The 25,347-nt window shown below is 43.1% G+C and overlaps 2 protein-coding genes across 2 annotated transcripts in view; one reads left to right on the top strand and one right to left on the bottom strand.

The window, feature by feature from the left end:
- Positions 1-2,692, bottom strand: part of APPBP2 (amyloid beta precursor protein binding protein 2) — a 35,289-nt gene extending 32,597 nt beyond the window's left edge. The window contains exon 1 of the mRNA XM_065418375.1: positions 2,551-2,692. Within this exon, the coding sequence (XP_065274447.1) occupies positions 2,551-2,691 (141 nt within the window). The 5' untranslated portion in view covers position 2,692. The remainder of the gene's footprint in view (positions 1-2,550) is intronic.
- A 15,134-nt stretch (positions 2,693-17,826) lies between these two features.
- Positions 17,827-25,347, top strand: part of PPM1D (protein phosphatase, Mg2+/Mn2+ dependent 1D) — a 38,016-nt gene continuing 30,495 nt past the window's right edge. Inside the window, exon 1 of the mRNA XM_065418286.1 lies at positions 17,827-18,292. Coding sequence (XP_065274358.1) covers positions 17,827-18,292 — 466 coding nt within the window. The remainder of the gene's footprint in view (positions 18,293-25,347) is intronic.

Below are 25,347 nucleotides of genomic sequence, written 5' to 3'. Positions count from 1 at the left end.
GTGCACTTTAATGCAGTCTTGTTTCAAACAGTACTTTATTAACATACACTAGGGAACTCTAGCATGCATCAGCAGGGTCCACATAGGCCAGTTAGCGCACGAGATGCTTGTGTGCATTAGAATTTACTGGCAAGTGGTGAGGACTAACGCACAATGTAGACAAGCCCTTAGAGTACTAGTGAATTTTGGTTTTCCTACTTAACACATCTTAAAAGGACATGAGCATCTGCCCTCTGAAAAATCAGGCCTCCTTAAACAATCTCAACTTGGGGACTGAAAATCACTAGCATTTTGAAAGACTTGGCAACTTAAAACAAACCGAAATCACCCCCTTCCCCCAAAAAACAAAATGGTTATAATACAGTTATAATAAGTACAGCTTCAGCCATACTTCTGGCCAACTGTATCATAATCTGATTCAGCCACATTATTAGTTTGTATTGCAATAGTACCTAGGAGCACCAATCAAGGACCCATTGTACTGGGTGCTCTAGAGACATGCAGTAAAAAGACAGTCATTGCTCCAAAGAGTTTACAGTCTAGGGCCTGATTTTACAAGGAGGTTCATGCACACACACCCCCAACCCCACCCTGAAATGAATGGGGCTCTGCATAAGTGCAGAGTTTCTTCTAGCATCGGAGCCTAAATTAGGTTACATCCATGGTTAAACCATACTTAAGGACATGAACAAAGACACAAAGTGAAAAACCCAGATGACAATACAAACTATTATGCAAGACATTCAACAAACAGTGTCATGTAGTTTTATTTACTCTACATGTGGAAATTACATAAATCAACATTTTATTTAGTGGGAATGCAAGTTATACACATTTTGCAGATTCCTGAGATTCTGAATTTTGATTTTTGGTATATTCTTTAGCAAAAATATATATTTTTAAATGGATGCAAGTTGGTGTTTTAGTACCAAAGGTCCCTGATTAGTGTGACAGAAAAATCATTCTTGAGGTCAGGTAACACTGGAACGAGGTTTGCATGTTCACTTCTTAGGCACTCCAAACCAAGGCAACATACTCCTGTAAGTGAGCATAAAGGGGAGACTAGAGAGAAGTCTCTTTATCAATCAGATGGATTGAATTGTTCCATAATGGAAAAAGAACAATCAGAATTAATCAGATTCAACCTGAACACATAGTAAAAGAAGTCAGTTACCTATTAACCTCCCTTACAGATCAGGTTTCAAGGATTCAGGAATAAAGGCTGTGAATATAATAAAAAAAATTCAAGTAATACTTCCCCTAAAAGCCCCTGTTCTGTGTGTATCTTCAGTGATAATTGAAATATAACCACTGCTTCTGAAAAAATACCAAGAGCGACAGCTCCAGCAAATTCTGATTATCAGTGGTTACAGCTATTGGCAGTTTTAAAAACAAAACAAAAAAATCAAAGCACTCCTTCAGGTTACTCACAAAACCGTGTTAAATTAATAGCTCACCATAAATCACTCTCTACAGCCATACTATCTATGAGTGTATGCACGAGAGAGACTTTTCCATATCACTTAGCCTAACACATAATGCAGATGAATAATATCTAGCATATGTAAATTTCTTTGCCTGTTACCCTCTGGTAGGAAAGATTTGCCTGTCTCAAGTGATCATCCTTAGCTCTGAATACTGCTACACTATGCTGATAAGAGGGCAGTTATCGGTCTCAAATATATTTCTGAAAAAATGTTTATTTTCCCTTTAAAACACACTACATTTCTTTAAAAGCTTTCTGACCTGAGAGTGAAAAGGCAATGCCCCACCTCAGAGGGCTCTAGAGCCTCCTGCAGCCTAGGATGCTCATTTTGAACACTTCTTTGATATGAAATGCCAATCTACTGGACGCCACCGGTGAAGTGAATACACCTTTTATACTGACTCAAGATTTAGGGGAAGAAGAGGAGTCTCCCCCATCCCCCCAAATGACAAGACTAGGGTCAATGAATTAAGCGGTTTAAAGCAAGGTCCCAAGCTTTTCACCTGGTTGCTGTTTCCCCAGTAGGTCAGTGGAGACAGTATAAAGTGGAGGCGATTCTGGTCCCTCTACCCTGAGCATCATCTTACTCTTCTCCCCCCACGCACCCCCAGCCCCAACACACAAAAGGAAAGACTCCCCCCCCGCTCTAAAAAACTACGCTCACCCTCCCAAGTCTCCCTCTCTAAAAACGAGGCAAGGCCTCCCTTCTCTCACCCCCCAACATAGGGCTCACTCTTCCCCCACAATCCAGTATCCTCCCGCCAAAAATATTTGGGTTCACCCCCCAATCATCACCCCCTAAAGGGGTCCCCACCCAGCCAGCCCCTCGCTATCCCCGTCCTGCGCCTGCCGGGGAAGGAGAAGCAGCAGCCCGGGGCCCTGACTGAGTCTCGGACCCAGGAGCTCCCCCACCCCCGGCCCTAACTGCGACCGCCCCGCACTCTCCCCCCGACCTGAGCCTAGCCCCGGGGGCAAACAGGGCCTGAGGCCCTCCCCTTGGAGGGGCCCACGAGCGGGCGGTCGGGGTTGGGGAGCGGATCTGCGCCCGGCCCGGCCCCTCTCACCTTGTAGTACACGTCGAACTGGATGTTCTCGGGCAGAGAGCGGATGTCGCGGCGCCGGGCCCGCCCGTAACTATCCACCACGGCCGAGATCGCCGTGTTATAGAGCGTCTCGGGCACCCACTCCAGCTCCACCGCCGCCATCTTGGGTGTGCGGAGCCGCCGCCACCACCACCTCCCCCCACGCCCCGCACCCGGGGGGCTCCCACCGCCCAGCAGCACCCGGACGCTCTCCGCCCGGGGAGGGCCAGGAGGATCCAGCGGCCGCGGCGGCGGCGCCGGAGAGCGCGCACGGCGAGGGGGTGGGGAGATGAAGCAGGGGGATGATTTGCTCCCGCTGGGCCGGAGCCGGGGGGAGGTGTCAGGGAGAAGGTCTGGGGAGGGAAGGGGGAGGGACGGGAGAGAACGGGGGGAAGGTGTGAGGGGGAGGAAGGGCTGGCAGAGGGGCGCCCGGGGGAGGTGAAGGGACAGAGAGGGAGGTGGTGAAGCCAGGTGGGGGTGGGGAGAGTGGGGGGGGGGTGAGGAGACGGTGTAAGGGGGGCAATGGGGAGGGGAAAGTGGGGAGCAGAGGGGGGAAAGGGGGTGCATTTCGGGCAGAGAGGGGGAAGAGGGGTGCATTTGGGTGGGGTGGAAGGGGGAGATGGTCGGGAAGAAAGGCTGGGAAGATGGGAGGTCAGTGGAACTCATGGAGTTACAGCGGCCTAAAACTGGTGTCCGTGAGAGGAAAACCCGGCTCTTGTTGTGGAGAGAAGCAGCTGTGAATTAGTCACCGGTGTCATGCAATGCCCTGTGTCCTGTCCCCACCAAATTGCCTTCTAAATTATTTTCCTTATTCATGTCGTGTTCGTGTCCAAAAAACACTGGGGGCTGTCCCTGCTATGAAGGAGGTACAGTCTAATAAAACAAGGGGTGTGGGGGGAGAGAGAGAGCATACAAGCAAAAAGACTGGTCATGGCTCTAAATATTCAGTAACTTCCTAACCTGGGAATGTAATTTTCTTTTTTTCAGTTATGAGCTAAAATGTGGATCCCAGTACCCTTCAGCCTTATCTTCACTAAGAGAAAGGGTGTTTTTTTGTTGTTGTTTTTTACCATGCATTAATTAATACGTAGTGGGGACAAGATTATTTGTAGTTTTAGCAGGTTGAGGTCATAAACACCAAGGAGGAGCAGGAGCTTAGTTTTACCTCAACTTGTTAACGTGTTAAAACAACAACTGCCTTGTCCTTACTGGAATATTACAGTGTATAAATTACCATGTGTTAGCTAAACAGGGTAAAATATAGCTTTTCCCCCCCCTACTGTAGATGCAACTTTGACTGATTATGGAAATGACGCTATCCTGAAGAAGAGCTCTGTATGGTTCAAAAGCTTGTCTCTCTCACCAACAGAAGTTGGTCCAATAAAAGATGTTACCTCACTCACCTTGTCTCTCTACTGTCATTAGCCACTGTCCCATTTTTCTCCTTACCGTGTTGTTTCAGAGTTATTTTCTCTAACTTGCCTTCCTTATAGGGCCTACCCATCCCATTAAGGATTGTGATAGCTAGTTCTCTGCCACAGTTCATAGACTCATAGATTGTAGAAACACAAGGAATATTAGGATCATCTAGTCTGAAAAAGAAGCCTATTTGCAGCCACCTACCCAAGCAGAATGCAGGCAAAAAGTAAGAATATGCACAGCAGACATTCTCAGAAATCTGCAGAATGTAGGTCTTACATTGAATTACTATGGCTCAGAATCAATGGCTGCAATTAAATGCCATGAGTTAAAAACCATGACTTTGAGTTAGGGACTTCTGTATTGTAAATGTTTTTATTGCAAACATGGATAGATAAAATCACAGATCTATAACTGTTCGGAAATGGTGTTTCAGCCTCGATCCAGGATTAGTCCAACCTGCCATGGCCAATGTAGGATTGCTGCCAACAACATACACCTCTACCTCGATATAACGCTGTCCTCGGGAGCCAAAAAATCTTACCGCGTTATAGGTGAAACCGCGTTATATTGAACTTGCTTTGATCCACCGGACTGTGCAGCCCCGCCCCCCGGAGCGCTGCTTTACTGCGTTGTATCTGTATTCGTGTTATATCGGGTCGCGTTATATCGAGGTAGTGTATTACTTTATCCTTTTTAAAAGTTCCAAGAGATTGGGCTTTCATCTGTTTCCAATAAGCTTGTAGATGTCACTGTCAAAGGTGCTTGTTTTTCAAATACAGGTTGCAAGAGGATATTGTCCTTTTAGGATTTTTTCCCTTGACAGAGTATCAGTAACCATTATTTCTCTTCTCTTTTCTTTTTGTTGTCTCTCAAAATGTTGGCTAGCATACTTCTATTATTGTCTGATGATTCTCCAGAGTGGATAACAGGATACATCCTCACTGGGTAGGAATGAGTTTCCCCTGTTGGGATTTTGTAGCATACCCTTCACCCCTTAAGAATAAATGAATGAATTAAGGTATAATAGAATTAAACAAAGGGCCAGTACAGTACATTTAATAATACTTATTACTTTATTCCTAATCTACTTTATGAATAGTCTTTTATATAACCTCAAAATACTTAAAAATTAATTAACCCTCACTAAAGCTCTGTGAGGTTATCCTATCCATTTCACAGATTAAGAGAAAGCAGTTGACGTGCCCAAGATTCATAGATTTCAAGGCCAGAGGGGAGCACTAATCATCTAGTCTGTCCTCCTGTACAACACAGGCCATAGAACTTCTCCAAAATAAAGATTGCACAATAAGTCAGTTAGTTTTTTACTATTTTAAATTTTACATTAATGGTTATTAACCTTGTTAAAAAGGCTGTCTGTGGATTTTCTGTACTTGTGTGTTTCTCACTATTGTGAGAGAGAAATGTACAATATACATTTAACTCAACTCTCTGGGAAATGTTAAATAGGCAGGAGTGTGGTTACTTCTAATAATGTTATCCGAGTCTGACTTTGAGCTTGTTTTCCTGGTCTCAGTTTATTAGCATGCATTATGTTCCATCTCTATGAAGTCTGTTGCTTGAGATTTGTCACTTGGCCTTATTATGTCTGACAAATATGCCTGCTTTCTTCATTTAGCTGGCTTTAATTATAGAAACTGGCTGACCTACTTTATTCACTGTAACTGTTCTGCAATGCTTACATACACTGCTTATCTGTTTTTATTTTGTAATAATCTTCTGGTTGCTAAAAAATAATGTACTCCTTTAAGCCATATTATTAATTTATAAGCAGAATGTGTACCATTCAATGACCTCTTTGATGCACTTATATTAATAACAATTATGCATGCCTAAGTTGCCAAAGTCAGAAAACATCTTTGGTTATGTCTACAGTACAGAGACTATTCCGGCATATCATGTCACTTATGTAGGTACTTGGACTGTATTAAAAGTCTCCCCTTAACCGTCTCTTTGTTAAGCAAAATAGATTTTAATCTTGGAATGTATCACTATAAGTCATGTTTTCTAATCCTTTAATTATTCTGGTGGCTCTTCTCTGAACCCTCTCCAATTTATCAACATTCTTCTTGAATTGTGGGCTCTAGAACAGGACAGTATTCCAGTAGTGGTCACATCAATGCCAAATACAGAGGTAAAATAACCTCTCTACCCTTACTCGATATTCCCTGTTTGTGCATCCCAGGATCGATTCGCTCTTTCGGCCACAGCATCACACTAGAAGCTCATATTTGACTATTATCCATGACAATTGCCAAATCTTTTTCAGAGTCACTGCTTCCCAGAATAGAGTCCCCCATCCTGTAAGCATGGCCAATGTTCTTTGTTCCTAGATGTATACATTTACATTTAGTGTTATTAAAATGCATATTATTAGCTTGCACCTACATCTCTCTGAATAAGTGACCTGTCCTCTTTGTTATTTACCACTCCCCCATTTTTTGTGTCAACTGCAAACTTTATCAACGATGATTTTATGTTTTCTTCCAACTCATTGATAAAAATGTTAAATACCATAGGGCAGTGTTTCCCAAACTTGGGACGCTGCTTGTGTAGGGAAAGCCCCTGGCGGGCCGGGCCGGTTTGTTTACCTGCCGCGTCTGCAGGTCCGGCCGATCGCAGCTCCCACTGGCCGTGGTTCGCTGCTCCAGGCCAATGGGAGCTGCTGGAAGCAGTGCGGGCCGAGGGACATACTGACTGCCGCTTCCAGCAGCTCCCATTGGCCTGGAGCAGCGAACCGCGGCCAGTGGGAGCCGCGATCGGCCGGACCTGCGGACGCGGCAGGTAAACAAACCGGCCCGGCCCGCCAGGGGCTTTCCCTACACAAGCGGCATCCCAAGTTTGGGAAACACTGCCATAGGGCCATGAACTCATCCTTGCGGGATCCCACTGGAAACATACTTGCTCTGTGACAATTCCCTATTTACAATTACTTTGAGACCTAATAGACAGTTTTTAATTCATTTAATGTGTGCCAGGCTAATTTTATATTGTTCTAGATTTTTAATCAAAATGTTGTGCAGTATCAAGTCAAATGCCCTGGAAAAGTCTAAGTATGTTATGTCAACAGTATTACCTTTATCACCCAAACTTGTAATCTTGTCAAAAAAAGATATTGAGTTAGTCTGATAGGATCTATTTTCCATTACATTACCCTTACTTAATTCTTTATTAATTGAGTCCTGTATCAGCTGCTCCATTATCTTGCCCAGGATCAATGTCAGCCTGAAAGGCCTATAATAGTCATCCTGATTACCCTTTTTAAAAATTGGCACAACATTAGTGTTATTCCAGTCTTCTGGAACTTCCCCAGAGCTCCAAGACTTATTGAAAATCAACATCAATGATCTATTAATATAATACAAGTTATAGGAGTCTCTGTAGATACATAGACATAATCCATAGTGTAGACACAGCCTACTCCAACCGATGGGGTTTTTCCATTGGTACAGGAACACCACCTCACTGAACGATGGTAGGTACATTGACAGAAGCATTCTTCCATTGATATAGCTGTGTCTACACTGGGGGTTAGGTTGGCATAACTGTGTCAGTCAAGGGTATATTTTTTCATACTGAAGTCAGTAGTTCTTCTGCCATCACTTCAAGGCTAGTACTGATCAGGCCTTTGACTGTGAAGCAAAGACCCGTCTTCAGAAAGAGCCTTACGTGAGTTTGTGGTATGTGAGAGGAGAAAGAGTTCAATTACTTATATAGTCCCTGGTATTTTAAGTGTGTGTGTATAGATGTATAGGAAATAAACAAAGACAAAGGACACTGTCATCTTTTAAATGTTTTGTAAACAAACTTCCTTTTTTCCCTAATACCTTGGATTATGAAAAGTTAATTTTTAAATAATACAAAGTACATGTCACATCTCATGTCTTCATTTACTTTTTCCATGTTTCAGTTTGGCCTTTGAAAAATCATCGAAGAAACTGATCAGCCTGACAGTGAGGAGAATGGGAATGTCATATAAGGAAACCAGATCACACTATTCTGAGTGCAAATGAGACCTTGATTGCTACAATATCATCTAAAAAGTTCCCCTTGGAATAAATGCAGACAGAGAGATTCTATGGAGGAAATACAGAGGCATGAGTTCATTCTGGTGTACTTTGAACCTGTTGTTCCTATGACCTAAAGTTTTCCAAAACTAAGCTTAGATCACTACAAAGTTATCACTGCTGGCTAACATTGGACTATTTAAATTCATTCCTTACATACTTGAAGGTTGGACAAGCTGGTGGAACTGTTAGGCTCAGGTTTCCTTTTCTACCTCAGCTGGTGTACCTGTGGAAAAAATCACTTTTGGTGATGAGGAGGAAGGTTTAATCATTGTGAACAACTGAATTAATGTTCTACCACTTAGTACTTAAGCCTAGAAAGAAGAGGGGAGGACCTGCTTGAGTTTTTTACCAGGGCACTGAACTCAAAGTGATGGTTCCTGAAAAACTAATGCCACAATTTATTTTGATATAACAAATTATATTGATATAATTTTAGTTGCCACTTTATATATATGTGTGTTTGTGAATAGAGATTTTTTTGAGGACATATGTATACATGTATGAAATAGATACTAAAGATCTATTATGAGGCTAGACATGAGTCTCATGGTTAGAGCAGCAAGCTAGGAGTCAAGACTTAGTTTCTTTTCTTAGTTCTGTCACTGACTATTTTTGTGACCTTAGCTAAATCACTTAACTGTTCTGCCTCACTTTCTTCCACCTGTAAAATAGATCTAATATCTACTTCACAGAGAGAAATGGGAGGCTTCTTTAACTCCCCTCATTCGGGAAGTATGCTGTAATTAGAATACCTAACATGGTCCCTAGATTACTTTGGGTCAAAAAGATAAATACTTTTAAGGCATTTTGAGATTCTTTGGTGAAAGGTGCTCTATAAGTGCTTTGTCTGTTTTACAGGGGAAAAAAGAATCCTGGATATTACAGATGGAAAAGTCCTCACCTAGTCCATCTCCTGACAAAACAATGTTGTTCCTTACATTCATTTTCTAAAGGTAAGATACTTGCATGAAGCCAGTTGACATATTGACATAGATGAGAGTATACCCATGTGTAATTGAAGTATTTCATTAAAATACCAGTGAAAAGTGAGATTTCTCGAAAGGTTTAGACAATATTCTCTCATATTTGTGTTTTCTCTGAAGCTTCTTAGTCAAGATGAGGACTTTAAGCTTTGGTATGATTGAGATGTTTGTTCACACTTCAGCAGTTGTGTTAAAATAGATATTTTAAATTATTGGATTAGCTTGCTAGGACAAATGTAAAAATACTCTACTTGCATTTGTAACATAATTTGCTTATTTTGAAGTGGGAAGGAAGTTCATTTACATGCCTAACATATGGACGAGCTCTATCTTCTTGATGTGGACATTACAGGAACCTTTAAAACAGTATTATGGGGAATTTGTTGGAAGTTTAAAATTGTAAGCTTCTAACAGGAAATAATTAAGCTGTAGATCAGCAGTCTGGTGCATTGGCTCCTGTAAAACTACACAACGAAAAGGAGAGTATTTGTGTGAACATTCCTCTTGTCAGAAAAAGTTTTCTTCTTTATGCTGACATTATTCTTTGCTTGCTCCAATTCAGACAAGTAAATTTAATGTTTTGTAGGTTTCATCTATATTGGTCTTACAATCAAGTTTGGGAAAGAATGTCAGCATAGTAAGAGAAGAATTGATCCTAGGGCATATAGAACGTTCTAGAGTGGAGAAGAGAATCTAAACTGCTGTCTTTCTGTAGTCTGGCCAGCTGGAGATGTTGTATCTCTTTCAGAATAATTTTTAAGTAGTGAGATGAAAACAGTTAAATCATTTTACTCTCAAATTTCTTGTGAAATTTTCTCTATCTGTATATAAGCAATTAGATACAAGGAAGCTGAATGTGACCCTGTATCTTGTGTTTATTTAAAATAGTGAATTACTGCAGGTGATTGGTGCAGTGACCAACTGCCAGCATCAGGATGGAAGCATCTTATCCAAAGAACAGGTAGTACAAACTTCCCCATACTAATTGGTCAGTGTACTTCATCCCTACCCTGACAGGAAAGGGTCTCAAGGTGGAGATCAGTTTCCATTCCTTTCCAATCCTTAGCTTCTCTGAGGAAGATTAACAATAGGGAGGGATGCTATTTGTGGAGGTTAGGGTGACCAGATAGCAAATGTGAAAAATCGGGATGGGGGTGGGAGGTAATAGGAGCCCATATTAAAAAAAGCCCCAAATATCGGGACTGTCCCTATAAAATCAGGACATCTGGTCACCCTAGTGGAGGTAATTGTGATTAAAGGTATGCCTATATTGCAGTTTAAGGTGTAATTGTGGAGCCAGTAGGCATATCTGTTGTAGGTTTAATCAATCTAGTTTGGATAACAATGGCAATGAAGATGCTGTGGCACAGGCTTCAGTGTGAGCTAGCTGCCCCACTTCAAGTCTGCCAGGGACCCTGGGTATGTACTCAAATTGCTACTTATGATGGGGTCTGTGTTGCTGCATCTTCACGGCTATTGTTATCCATGTTAGCTAGATTAAAGCTAGCATAGGTGTGCCTACCATGCTACAATTACTCCTTAATTTGCAGTGTAGATGTACCCATAGATACTTGCCCACTAGCAATTCTACTGAGACTTCCAACTCACTTCACTTAGGCCACCTAGCAACAATTAGTGGGTAAATAACCTCTGGCCACTATCAACCTGGCTGGGTTTAACATTTGCACTTCACGTTGTCAAAGCACCAATTGCTAATTAGCTATAACTTGAACACCAGTTTTCTAAAGGTGAAAGGCTCCATCTCCCATTGCAAAACCCCTAAGGCATCTAGTCACTCATTATTTTTAAATTAGTAACAATGCAAACTCAAAATGTTTATATCCTCTCTCTATCACTAGAGATGTAATAATTTTAATTAGAGTTGAATATATTGCATACCACTTACCATATATAATGTGGAGGGCTTGGAAAATATTTAACCAAAGAAAAGAGGGCTGAATTTATTTACCAAGGTCAATTACTCCTTGAATTGGGGAAGGGACTGGCAACACATACAAGCATTCACACCTTTGGAACATTAAATTACACATTCCTGAGTCCCCTTTTTCAGTGGGTTCACTCTCTGGGTTCATTTGGGTTGGGTTGGGTTTGGCTGGGACTAGAAGAGCGCCTGGCTCTCTGTTGGCTCTGCATCTTCTATGTCCTCCCTCCTCTTCATCTGTACAGTTCTGGAGTGCCGTCATCCAGAAATCACAGAAGATCCACCGCCACTCACAGATTGGTGGTGGGGGTTCCTGCTCAGTATGTCATTTAGCTCTGTGTAGTAGCAGTAGCTCTGGGGAGCAGCACCAGACCTTTTTGTTGCCCTCCTTTTGGTAGGACTGTTGCAGTTCCTTCTCCTTTGCCCAGCATTGGAACTCATCCCTGCTGTACCCCAGCTTCTGCATCTCCTTGGCACTGTTCAAATAAACATCTTACTCTTGTGGGAATTTTGCAGCTGTGCTTGCACTGCTCCTTTCCCCCATTAACTGAGGAAATCCAGGATTTCTTTCCTGGAACAGGTAGAAGCAAAAGGTTTAGCTGCAGTTTTAGCTTTAGCTTTACATGGAGCCATACCTGTGTGTTTGCAACAATGGGCTAGCAGGAAGAAAGGCATTTCCAAAACACACTGGGGATTTAAAAGTGTACGTATATAGCTTCTGGTTGCTGTGACCCCTTGGTAGAGGAGTTCAAAAATTTGACAGAGGTGGTTACTGCTGTGGGGACAGTGGCATTGTGGGATTGTTGCTGGAGGGCTGTTTGTTGGAGTACAGCCCATGGAGTGTCCACACGAGTATTGTACTGGTGGAAGAGTGCTGGTAGAGAACTTATGCTGCTGGGGTATACATTTACTGGCAGAAGTATAGGGTTTTATCAGAACTGAAGGTGAATGCATGCTGACAGAAGGCAAGTTTTACCAGAAAACTTTATAGTGTAAACCAGACTTGAGCTGCTAAAACAATAGTATTACAGGTTACCTTACCACAAAATGTCAAAGCACACCTTAGGCCTTGTCTAAACACTGATGTTGCACTGGTTTAATTTAAATCTATTTTTAAACCAATATACTTTAACTGGTGCAAACCCCTTTGTAGAAACTAGCCCTGCCTACGTTATGACTATGTACAATGTGGCCATGTAGCTGCATAGCTACGGCGCCATAACTATGCCAGCATAACCCTGTAGTGTAGATGCAACCTACAGTGATGGAAGGGGTTTTTCCATTGTTGTAGGAACACCACCTCCCCAAGCGCTGGAGCTAGCTTGACGGAAGCATTCTTCCTTCAGCCTAACTGTGTCTACACAGGAAGTTAGGTCAGTATAGCTACGGTACTCAGGAGTGTGGATTTTCCACAGTCCCTGAGCACCGTAGCTACGCCGACGTAAGTTTTAAGCATAGACCGGGGCTAGGAAAAAGGGTGTACTTTTAACATGTTAGCTAACATCTCCCTACAGGGGAGCCTAGGGTTTACCTCGACCAGCTAACAAGTTAAAACTACAATTGCCTTGTCTACACTGGGATTTTAACATATATTAACTAATGTACTAAAAATACACCTTTTTTTCCTTAGTGAAGACAAGGCCACTCTTATTTCGGTTTGAGTGGCTTATTTGAGTTTAGCTTAAACCTGTTTCAATTGGCTTAAAACCAAAATAAAACATGTTTAAACTGGAATAAAACCTTGTCTACGTGAGAAGTTGCACCAGTTTAATTTAAGATGGGATTTTAAATAAACTGAGTTAAATGAGAATAAAAGGCAATGTTGATGCTCTTATTTCAGTTTAAACTAGGCTTATTTTGATTTTACTTAAATCTGTAAGGAATTTGTTTAAACTAAACTGCAATCAGCCAGTCTTAAACCAAAATAAGAGTCTACACAGGCGATTGTGTCAGTTTAACTATCTTGGTTTAAATACCAATTTAAGTTAAATGGGTGCAACATTTTCCTGTAGATGAGCCCTTACTGTTGACAAAAAAAAAAAAAAAAAAAAAAAAAGCCAAACCAGCCCCCTCGACACAACTACTTTAGCGGTAAGAGGTTATATGTATGAAATATCTCTGCTCTTTTCCTGTTGATTTTAACTAAGGGTAGTGGGTTTTAGGAAAAGGAAATGTATACATATGGGCATATAATGCACATAGAAATGGTTAATTACATTTGATACACCTCTACCTCGATATAACGCGACCCGATATAACACGAATTCGGATATAACGCGATAAAGCAGCGCTCCGGGGGGGCTGGGCTGCGCACTCTGGTGGATCAAAGCAAGTTCAGTATAACGTGGTTTCACCTATAATGCGGTAAGAATTTTTGGCTCCTGAGGACAACGATTATATCAAGGTAGAGGTGTATATTCAAACTATTTGGGTCTGAAGTGTGGGGCCTAGGTAATGAATCTTCATGAAACCAACATCTTTCTCTACCCACCTGCACACTCTTTGTATACAGAGTTATGTCATTGCAAGATTACTGTATCTGGTTGGGTTGAACTGAGCTTTTTTGAAGTCTATAAGAATACAAGAACAAATTACCAAATACAGTAACTCCTCACTTAAAGTCATCCCGGTTAACATTGTTACGTTGCTGATCAATTAGAGAACATGCTCGTTTAAAGTTGCCCAATGCTCCCTTCTATCGTTGTTTGGCAGCCACCTGCTTTGTCCACTGCTTGCAGAAAGAGCAGCCCGTTGGAGCTAACTGGTGGGGGCTTGGAACCAGAATGGACTGGCAGCCCCCCATCACCTCCTGGCTCCCCTAAATTCCCGGTGCGGCAGCCGTCCAGCAGGCTATCAATTGCCAGCAGTTCAGCTGTCCCTCCCTCCACTGCCATGTGCTGCTCCTGTCCTCTGCCTTGGCCTGCTTCCGGGAGCTAATGTCAGGGTGTCCTCCTCCCCCCTGCTCCTGCCCCCCGCTTACTCCATCTCCATAGATCAGGGAGGGGGACATGACGGCTCAGAACCAGGGCCGGCTCTAACTTTTTTGCTGCCCCAAGCAGCAAAAAAAAGCGCCGCCCCACCGAGCCCCGCCGCCGGAGCCCGCCGAGCGCCGCGCCGCCGGAGTCCGCCCCCCCCCGCCGCCGCAGCCCGCCCCCCCCGCCGAGCGCCGCGCCGCCGGAGCACCCCCCCCCCGCGGAATGCCGCGCTGCTCTGCCCCCCGCCACCCCAAGATTGGCCGCCCCTTACCAGGTGCCGCCCCAAGCATGTGCTTGGTTGCCTGGTGCCAGGAGCCGGCCCTGCTCAGAATGGAGGGAGCTTGCTAGCAGCAGCTGCTGTCTCAACCTGCTGATCTACTTAAAAAGGCAATGTAGTTAGAGGGGGGTCAGTGTACTTAAAGGGGCAATGCACATCTCTCTCTCTCTCACACACACACACGGTGTATGTCTCTGTCTACAGTCTGCCATGCTGTCTCCCCTCCCTCCATTTGTGCTGCCTTGTAGAATGTGAGGCTACATTAACAACAATGTGTAACCCTTGAGGGCTCAGCTGTTCTAGTTCATCATTTAGCAGTAAGGCATTCCCAGGGAAATATCACACCCTCTGACTTCACCACCTCAACCAAGCTTCACAATCATCATTGCTGTGTACAGTATGAAATTGTTTGTTTAAAACTTATACCGTGTGTGTATATATATATATATATATATATATATATATATATATATATATATATATATATATAGTCTTTTGTATGGTGAAAAAAATTTCCCTGGAACATAACCCCCCCATTTACATTAATTCTTATGGGGAAATTGGATTCACTTAACATCGTTTCGCTTAAAGTTGCATTTTTCAGGAACATAACTACAACGTTAAGCGAGGAGTTACTGTAGGAATGTACTTTAGCATGCTGCATAATCCTCAGCAGCTCCACACCCAAGATATGTTAAAGCATTTGTTTTGGAATTTTTGTGTGTGTCCAGTTACAAGTTTGGGGTGTGGCTGTTATACAGCAAAAAAAAAAAAAAAACACACCCACTCTGCTCTCCTTTGGTTATATGATCTGTATGAGGTAAAATGCTTTGATTATAAAATATTTAATAAATAATTCCAATCATCAGACATAAATCAATTTGGCCGGAATGCAACATCACCAATGAATTATGAAATGTTGGATTCCATTTGGAAGTACAAAATGACATCTCATCAGGATGAAAAGGGGGGAAAAGAAACATCTTGGAATTCGTAAACCACTGGTTCTTTTAATCATCATAATGAATTAGATATTCCCCTTGACTTTTCCTATTTTGGTGAGCTTCACAAATATCAGAATAACCTATATGCATATACAGAGAGCACAGGAATGGGAGTTAGTCTGCTTGGTTCTAATTCATGTTTTAAATCTAGCAACAGGAATTAGGATGTGCCACAATCTACAACCTGTACAATTCATCCATTTGACTTCGGGGAGGATTATACTGTGCAGAATCAGAGCAAGATTTGTCCCAATAAATATTGGAACAACCTTTCAATAGTACTTGGGGAAAACAACTTAACTAGTTTTAAGAGGGAGCCAGATAAATTTATGAATGGGATTATATGATGGGTTGTCTGATAGCAGGGGACTGGACTCAGTGACCTGGGAGGTCCTTTCCAGTCCTATGTTCTTATTCCTGGCTCTGCATGCCCATGATGTGCTCCAAGGCAAGGGACCTGGTCTTTTAAGTGTTGTAGAAAGCATCATTTAGACTTAATGAAAATCTATGTTTAATAACAACTGCTGTGCCTACACAGCTGTGAAATAGGCATAGTTCCTTATTGTATTTCTTAGCGGTGTTGTGAGACTTTAATAGTTCCTTAGATGAAACAGACACCATTGTATTATTAATCTGTATTTTTCTTGTCACTCACTTCAAGTGGGGAGTACTGTTATCTGACTACACCCTGATAATAATTGGCTCTGTTCACCCACTGATGTCAATAGTGATTGGTTTATAGATCTTTACAGTGCCAATTATCCTGTTCGCAATTGTTTGGTTTGCAATTAGCCAAAAAGGAAATGGAGTGATCTTGTTTTTCTGGATTGTAGCACGCTTCTCAGGGTATGCTGTGCCTGTCTTATTTAATTTAATAAATAATGTTTTAACCACTGTGGTAAAAGAGGTGTCTTCATGTGGCTGATTTACCTCTGAAGAAGTCTTCTTTGCTGGTTCAAGGAGAGAGGTGAGAGAGAGGCAGGACTTCTGGGTTCTGTACCTGCTTCTTGTAGCGACTTGCTACATGATCTTCTGCAAAGAATGTAGTGTCTCTGTGTATGTATATCCAGCTATAAAATACTGTAGGGATATTTATCTCCCAAGGTCATTCTGATTTATTAATGCTTGTAACATGTTTTAAGATCTTCAGGTACTACAGAAATTAAAAGTATCATTGATATATTGGGAGTATCATTGATACTATGGGTATATCAAATGGGCATGAATCAGTATTTCCCACTTTTAGATGCCACCAGCTTTCCTCATTTGAAAGAATGAAAGAAAAGTCCAAACTACTTCCACCTATTTTAGTGATGCTTAATTCAACAATGTTTTTAACACTCTTGGAGCTTCTAGGTAGAAGGTACTATAGGAATACAAAGTGGAAGTATGAATATAAAGTACCTGGCACAAATTTGTTTTACATAAAGCTCTTTCTGGCAATGAGCATATCTTGTTCTGTATCAGAGGGGTAGCCGTGTTAGTCTGGATCTGTAAAAAGTGACAAAGAGTCCTCTGTCACCTTATAGGCTAACAGACGTATTGGAGCATAGGCTTTTGTGGGTGAATACCCACTTCCGACGAAGTGGAATACCTGCATCCGACGAAGTGGGTATTCACCCACGAAAGCTTATGCTCCAATACATCTGTTAGTCTATAGGGTGCCACAGAACACTCTGTTGCTTTTTACATATCTTGTTCTGTTATATAACCAAGGATCCAGCCCTAGCAGTTCTGTCTGTCGTTCAGGACCCTATTCCATGGGCCCTGTAGGAGCTACTGCTGTGATAGCAAGGCTGAGTCAGTCTTCAAGGTGAGGCGAGGTAAAGCCATCAGGGACTAGAGTGAAAGGTTTTTAAAGATGCCTATGGCAAGGGGTAAGTTTCAGGACTTTGACTTGGTAGCTGGCACCCTATTGAATAAAGCTGTACTCCCTCCTTGTAAAGTGCCTGTACATTTATGGTACTATAGCAATCTTCAGTTAAATTAAAATTTAAGTCTTAATAGAGAACTAGGGTGATCAGATGTCCCAATTTTATAGGGACAATCCCAATATTTGAGGTTTTGTCTTGTATAGGGGCCTATTCCCACCCCGATTTTTCACACTTGTTAACTGGTCAGTGGTCACCCTATAGAGAAGCCTCTGAAGTGGACCTAGGACCAGCAGAAGCTTTTAACGCCCTGCCCGCGGCTGCGGGGGCCACTGCTGGTTACAGCGCTGAGCGCTGCAGAGGGTTGTTGCAAGGCCCGACTCGCGGACGGGCGCAGGGGGCGCTGTTTCGAACGGTGGCGCTGGAGGTACAGTTAGCCCTGGCGTGCGGCAGGGGGCGCTGCGCCTCGGAACTCTCAGGTCCTGCGGGTTCCATCGGGGATTGTTACATGAGCGCCGCGTTCCGTGTCTCGGACATGCCCAAACAGCGCCTCGAACATAAACAATAGTCACCGGTCGCGGCTGGAGCTGCTGGCGGGGGAGCGCGCTAGAGCCGCTCGGCTGGAGACCCCGCGCTGGTTTTTTGGGGGCCTGCTACCGTCGGAGAAGCGGCTCCAGCCTCTACCCCGGTCCCCCCATGGAGGGTCTGTACTCGCTGGGGGTGAGCGTGTTCTCCGACCAGGGCGGCAGGAAATACATGGAGGATGTGACCCAGATCGTGGTGGAGCCGGAGCTGCCGGCCGAAGGGGAGGAGGGCCCCGCTTACAAGGGCGGATCGGTGCCTGGAAGCCAGCGGGCGGCCGAGTCCAGGGCCAGGCACGACCCCCTGCCCGCAAGCTGCCGGAGGAGAGGCGCTAGCCCGAAGGCGGCGGCGGAAGAGGAAGAGCCGTCCCCCGGCTCCAGCCGGTGCCTTCGCCGCTCCGTGGCCTTCTTCGCCGTGTGTGATGGGCACGGGGGCCGGGAGGCGGCCCAGTTCGCTCGGGAGAACCTCTGGGGTTTCATCAAGAAGCAGAAGGGATTCTGCTCCGCCGAGCCGGCCGAGGTGTGCGCGGCCCTGCGCAAAGGCTTCATTGCCTGCCACCGGGCCATGTGGAAAAAGCTGCGTAAGTTACAGGCGCTGCCAGATCGGTTCAACTTCTCCCTCGCTTCTGCTCCTAATCTTCACCGCCCCTCCGAACTGTTATCAGGGCGGCAGCCTCCCCCCTTCCTGCTTCTCCCCCTGCCCCTCCCATTTGGGAATGGGCTGGGCAGTGATCGCCTCTCTCTCTCTCCCCCCCCCCCCCCCTTTAAGGAGCAGGACAATCGCCTTTTTACTTCTCTGCCTGCTACTTTCCCCCTGCTCCCTCCAATTTGCACCCTCGACCCGGGGTAAAAGGTCAGCACCTGTCTCTTCTCCCCCCCCTTTTTCCCCCGTGCTGTCCTATTCTCACACCATTTGGAAACAGGTCAGTATCATCCTGCACTGGGAACAAGACACCACCAAGTTTCTCCGTGCACTATTATCGAGAATGGGGGAAACACCCCGGTTTCAGCCATCTCTTTCTTTCTTCACTTTCGACCCCCCTCCTTTTTTTGTTTTGTTTTTTTTGTTTTAACATACTGGTGAGTTATATGGTTGCAAAGTTTCCCTCCATTGCTGCTGGAAACAGGATGCCAACTTTATCATTATAATCGTTTCAGTCTACATGTGGAGAGACTGCAAATGTGTTTCTGGGGGGAAAATGGTTTTCTGGTTCGATCAAGACGTTTGGTAAAGATTATTTGGGGAAGGGAAAGGACCCTGTGCTGTGAGGAGACATTGTGATGGATAGAAAGGCACTAGGTAAAGACTTTGGATAAAAGAGGAGAGGGTGATTGTGAAGCTGTGTGTTGCCTTGCTAACAATGCAAGTTGGAACCCCTGCTAAATCTGTTCTGTAGATCTTGTTATTTTATGGAGTTGTGCATGTGATCACCTCCAGGCTTTCCTTACCTGGAATGCCCTGAGACGAAGGGGGAACTTCTTTTAGTACCAAATGGGTCCCTTCTAAAGGACCTGGCGGACATTTTTCCTCAATTGCCCCGTCTCCAGTTCTGCCCATTGATTGCTGATGGAAGGATTCAAAGCATGCCTGCTGCAACTGGGATTATTATTTGTTACTTGTTTTACTATTTGAGTATCTGGGAATATTCTCAGTACGTTCCAAAACAAAGAGCACAGTCCCTGCCCTAACAATACAGCATGACATAAGTGAGTGTCCTAATTATGCAAGAGAAGAGGGAAAGATTTAGGTGATGATATTATCATGCATGTGATGTTTCCTCACACATCTAGTAGGTGAGACTGCAGAAGTAAATTTCACGAGGATTTTAAATGTGGTGAGGGTTGTGGCTTATTGATTAGTCTGGGGAGGCTTTATGCATATGGGACAGCATGGAAGAAAAGCATGAAGACAAAGGGAGTATGAAGGCTGGCAGGGAGAAGGGAACACACAATGAGACCAGGTCAAAGTTGTAGGCAGGAGCACTGTGAATATTGGGCCTTGAAGTCAAGGATAAATTAGGATTCCATGCACAACACAGCAGGGAGCCAATGAAGTGATTCAAAGGGAATGACATGGTTGAAGTAACAGTTGAGACTTTTTGAAAAAACATTTTGGACAGAGCAGGGTTTTCAGGGGTAATATAAGTATTGGAAAGATCTTGAAAGAACAGGTTGCCATAGTTGAAGTGGGGTGTGTGGGAAAAGTGGCTGTTGGGGCAGAAAGGAAGGAGTAGATTTTAGAGCTATTGTAGAGGAAGAAGCAGCAGAACTTAATCAAAGCCTGGATATTAGGGAAAAGAGAGGAGTGGCAGCTGACCCCCAGATTATGGGCTTGCATGGCAGGAAGTAGGGTGGTCATATGGACCCAAACAATGGGGAGAGAGCATGGAGGAAAAAGATAATGAGCTTGTTTTCTAGTTGTCTCCCTGCTGAGTGTGGTAACCAAAGGTGGTTTTCATAGCACGTGCACCCCCCCCCCCAAAAAAAAACCAACCACATAAAAACAAAACTATTGACATGATGTAGGAAATGCTATGAGCAACAACTGGTGAGTACCAAACAGAGCTTCTGATATGTAACTGTTCTAAACAGTTTTCGAGGACAGCTTAAGCCAGGGCACTGTCTTTTGCTGGTAGTTCTGTAACTTCTCTGTAAGTTTTGCAGTAAGCCTTCCTCCCTGATTTCTGGAGCACAAACTTGCTAGCTTTTGCTGCAGGTGCAAGAAAACTTGAGGTTTTCATTCAATAACATATTCAAATAAATACTCCATAGTTAAGCCAACCTAACTCCAATGTAGACAAAGCTAGGTTGATGGAAGACTTCTACCAGCAATCTAGCCTCTTGGAGAGGTGGATTAACTACAGTGGTGGGAAAAACCTTTCCCGGCAATGTAGGAAGCAACTACACTGTAGCAGTGTGGCTGCCCAGGGCTGTAGCAACAAAGAACGTGGCCCCCTCCGAACGGTGGCCCCCTCTGAACATACGTCCGGGCGGGGCCCCTTACAATGCAGAAACTGGAATGCGGTATTTATTTTGCCACTTTTAGGGGCCCCCTTCCTTGCGGGGCCCCCTCCGGTCGGAGGGTACGGAGGGCGCTCGCTACGCCTCTGTGGCTGCCGCTGTAGTGCTTGTAGCGTACGCATACCCTGAGTGACTGTCCATGGTTACCGCCAATAAGCCATTGACTCCAATATTTCCAAGCTGACGACCAATGTCCTGCAAGAGGGATCTGTCTTTGTTTTGTGGGCAGAGTAAAGCTGAGGTAGAGGAGCATTAAATTGGATTATAAAACTGCTTCGGTGTGTAGCAAAAGCTTTGTTGATCGATGAGGAAAGAGGGTCAGAAAACCAGCATGGGGAGACCAGAAACAAAAGTTTGTTTTTTTTAATACTCTTCCATGTAATTGCACAACTGTAGTAACGTTATTAGTTTTTCTAACACTGTTTTGCCCATTTAAAAAACAAACAAACAAAAACTGCTCCACAATTTATGTAGGGTTTTAGTGATATTTTGTGTGGAAGGAAGAAGGGCTTGCTGTTTGTGTATGTGTAGAAAACAATACTTACCATCTTGTTGTTTTATTAAATCTCTTGCTACACAGTGACTACAACTAGCTTACGTGTAGTTTAATGGCAGGCTTAGAACACTTGCATTCCCTGGAACAAGCTGTTCCATTCCTGACAGAGTTGACTGATCTGATTCCACGCTTTCCAAGGTAGGTGGGTTGAGTTCTATGCAGTCTGCTGTCTGAGTCTTTTGGAGGAGACCTTAAACAATGAGATCCTGTTTTAGTCTGAATGGAAAACAAAACAAAATAACCACAAGGTCCTTTCTTCAAGAGAAGGGCTTTGTTCTCTTGTTCTTGTTCAAAATTTCTCTTTTCCCCACTATTGTGCACACTGGGCTGGCTGCACTCCTTTGTAATACAAACTCCAAGGTGGTGTCTGTTTTGTCAGTTGGGGTGGGGTATTTGTATTTGTGACAGCTGTTAAATATTAACTACAAGTAATGCGTAAATTTCTAGCTTGTCAAGTCCTGAAGGATTTTCACAGGTGGAAAGAGTAGGCACCTGTCTTAACATGTCTCCAAACAAGTTTTCAACTTGCCCATTTAAAATTCTTCACCGTAATGGTTCAAAATAGTGTTCCTAAATTGCTCTGGACCATTACTGTAGAGTACTGTATGTTGCCTTGTATATAAAAAGCCTGGTGAAGATTTGTTAACACTGTTAACCAGTTTACACACTTCTAATTTGGGGCCTGTCTATGCCAAAAGTATTAGCGCATGTTAGCACATTTGTCTTCTGCTGTTAAGGACATCCCAAAATCTAACTCCTTTTAAAACAAATTGATACTGTGCGGGAAGAAGTATCTGAGTCTATAACTATTAGGCAGGTGATGGTGTTAGTACAACAGTTGCAGCTATGTTGTAGTCGGACGCTGACACTGAGAATATAATTGTATGATTTAAATGTAAATGTTGGGATATAGATCCACAGAAGCAAGAAAACTATTGTTGAATTACATTACTTGGACATAACAGCAGTTTCTCATTGTTCCTCTGTTGCCGAACATGTAGGAGAGATTATGTTGTTTACAGGCAGTGCGGGTATAATTCTGAGTGGTGAATGCAACTGTGTGGTGTTGTTGTCTCATCTCAATATTCCTCTTTTGATCACTGTCAACTTAGTGCACAATAAAGTGGGCAATAATTCGTCAACTTAATGATGTACAACTTTGCCTTTATAGTTGGGTCATCTTGATCTTGCCTTGCAATAGTCCTCTGTCAGAAAAATCCCTGTTTATAAAGAATCCTACTGACAGTCCCTCAATCTTAAAGGAACATTACTAAGACCCCTGGTATGCATTGTGTGTGTTTTTAAAACAGATTATGTAAACTTCTTAGGATAGCGTAATTGAGCGAAGGCTCCTTTTCAGTGGCCAGGTAGGGAAGAGGAGGGAAGACGCAAGGAATATTTGGGAGCCATGGCAGTATTTTGAATGAGGGATAGCAGCAGTTGGAACCAGGGGCTTGGGAAGCTGTTGCAGCATTTTGGACAGGGAGAAAACCTAATACTGTCCAGAACAAACAATGCATTGTGACTTTTAACTGATAAAGTGGCATGTGCTCTCAGTGCATCTGATTTAGGAAAAATGGCTTTTGTCCACCATATTGGATTATCTGGAATATTGGAGTCTGGTATAAACACAGTGCACTGGACTTGTTTTGTCAAAAGGAAACTTGGTCTTACATTTCACGTGTACACTTAATGAAGGGGGGGGTGGGAAAGCTTGAAAGATGCATGTTGCTGGGTTGAGATAATACTCACTGGCAGGCTACTGAAGTCCTGTTGGGACCTGTGATCCCACTGAAACAAATACTGAACTTAAGCCTCAGTTCCAGATCACCAGATCAGGTGTGGTTAGGTTTGTGTGTCAGCACCTGGCTTCTATACACTACAGAAAATCTGAAATTACTGTGAGAATCACCACTTATCTAACACAGCTGTTTTATTGCAGTGTATCCTTTAAGGCAACTAGCTGCAGCTCAAGAGTTAGCTGGGGAATGGGCCACATGAGAATAGTTGTGTAGTCCGTGGTGGATACAGCTTCATACTTAAAAAAACAAAACAAAAACCACAAACAAACAGAAAAAGTTAGGATCATTTGTCTGACCATCTGGTGTTGTGGTTGTAGACACACCTGTAACAACCTGTTATGTCTTTAGTTTACGTTTGGCAGGATGAAAAAGAAATGTACATCTTTATATCTTAGTAATCTTAGTCTTGGCTTGACCCTCGCTTTGGAATTAACACTGAAACAATTTGTACCAAGTGTCCTTATTTTGGAAATAAAAGTGCATACCTGACTACTCCTGAACCTTTTATTTAGTGTAAGAAAAACAAAAAATGCTGGATTGGTGTTTAAAAACAACCATTCTGCATTAAGGTTATGAAAATCCTGATTTTTTTTTTTAAGTGGTTAAAACAAGGAAATTGAATTAAAACTGCTACTCTTCTTAACGCTGGGCTTTGTGAGGGTCTTAAAACAATGAAGGGAAGAGGGGCTCTGTTAGCCAGCTTCAACTTGATAACCTAATGATGAGTGAGATTCAGAGTGAAATGGCAGGTAAAATCCACCTTGCATTAGCTAACTTGAGTTAACAACACTCCACTACCCCAGTGAAAATAAAGCCGAAGTCTTTTACAAGTGTTCAGCATGACAGGACTTTTCTAAAGTAGGCAGATATCCTCATTTTATGAAGTGAGAAGAAACTTGAGGCATGTAAGTGCCTTGCCCCAGAGTCATAGTTTTTAGTAATTGATCTGGAGTCTTGACTCATCCACTGATGTCTGATCAGGTCTGCGTTCTTTGAAAGTAGTAGTATATTAACAGAATCCTTAGTTCTTTGTTTCCGACTATATACAAGTCACTGAATGCTGCATGTCAGATCCATTTTGGGCTAACGCTCATGGATAAACTCTATCACTACATTTGTTTCAGCTTTTTTAAATCTTTTTTTGTGTGGCCAATGATAATGAATGTATTGCTTGCGCACAGAACAAAGAGGATTTTAATAATTTGTGTTTACTAGTTAAAACGCATCTCTCTCGTAGTTTGAGATAGCATGATCTGAATATCTGAAGAAAGTCCTATTCTAGATTATATTTAGTATTCACCACTAAAACAAATCAAGGCTTAACTTGCTTAAGCCCCTTAATGTAGATGGACATAGGTGTGGCTTAGTGAGAGCTTAAAATCATGAGCTCTTGCTGTATCTGTTTTGTTTTCAAATGTGGGATTTTAGTTACAATGCTTTTCATTTTACATAAACACTAATTTGATTGTCTAATACATTTCTTTTTTGCTAAAAAGGGTTTGTTGCAGCTAATGAGTTCCTACCAGTGTATGTTGTTGTTGTAATAAATGCACAGGTTAAATGGAAATGAGGACTTCAGAGTTCTGCCTCAATCTCACCATTTTATGAGTGTATTAAATATATCCACAGTTGTCATGCTTGCTAGACAAAGCCCTTTTGGTCCACCTGTCAGGTCAAATGCAGTTTGTGTTCAATAAATAATTGGGGATGAAATTGATATCTAATTAAATTTTTAAATAGGGAGGAAGTCCTAAACACACAACTGGAAGTTAGGACTCTGGGGTTCTTCTAGACATAATTTTGTCATCGACTTGCTCTGTGGACTTGGACAAGCCTCATTTGCAAAGTGGGTGGAATAGTAGTTGTCCACCTCCCAGAGATCTTGGGACATAATGTTTGTAAAGTAATGTTTGATCCCTTGTTGAATAGTGCTATAGAAGTACACAACACGTTGGCCTGGTCTGCACCTAGAACTTATGTTGACCTGACTACATCGATCAGGGCTGTGAAAAACGTTGTGCTCTGAGCACCATAAGTTTGGCCCACCTAACCCCTGGTGTAGACGTCTTTAAGTCAATGGAATGATTCTTCTTTTGACATAGTTCCCATCTTTCAGAGAGGTGGACTATCTACATTGATGGAAAAACTCCTTCTGTCAATGGAAGAAGCCTCTACACCACAATGGTACAATGGGACAGCTGCAGCGTGGTAGCTGTGTGGCTGTAGTGTAAACATATCCTTATTGTCTGAAGGCTCC

The sequence above is a fragment of the Emys orbicularis genome, chromosome 17 (assembly GCF_028017835.1).
Source record: "Emys orbicularis isolate rEmyOrb1 chromosome 17, rEmyOrb1.hap1, whole genome shotgun sequence".
NCBI classification, from domain to species: Eukaryota; Metazoa; Chordata; order Testudines; family Emydidae; genus Emys; species Emys orbicularis.
This window is presented reverse-complemented; position numbering and strand designations above follow the sequence as displayed.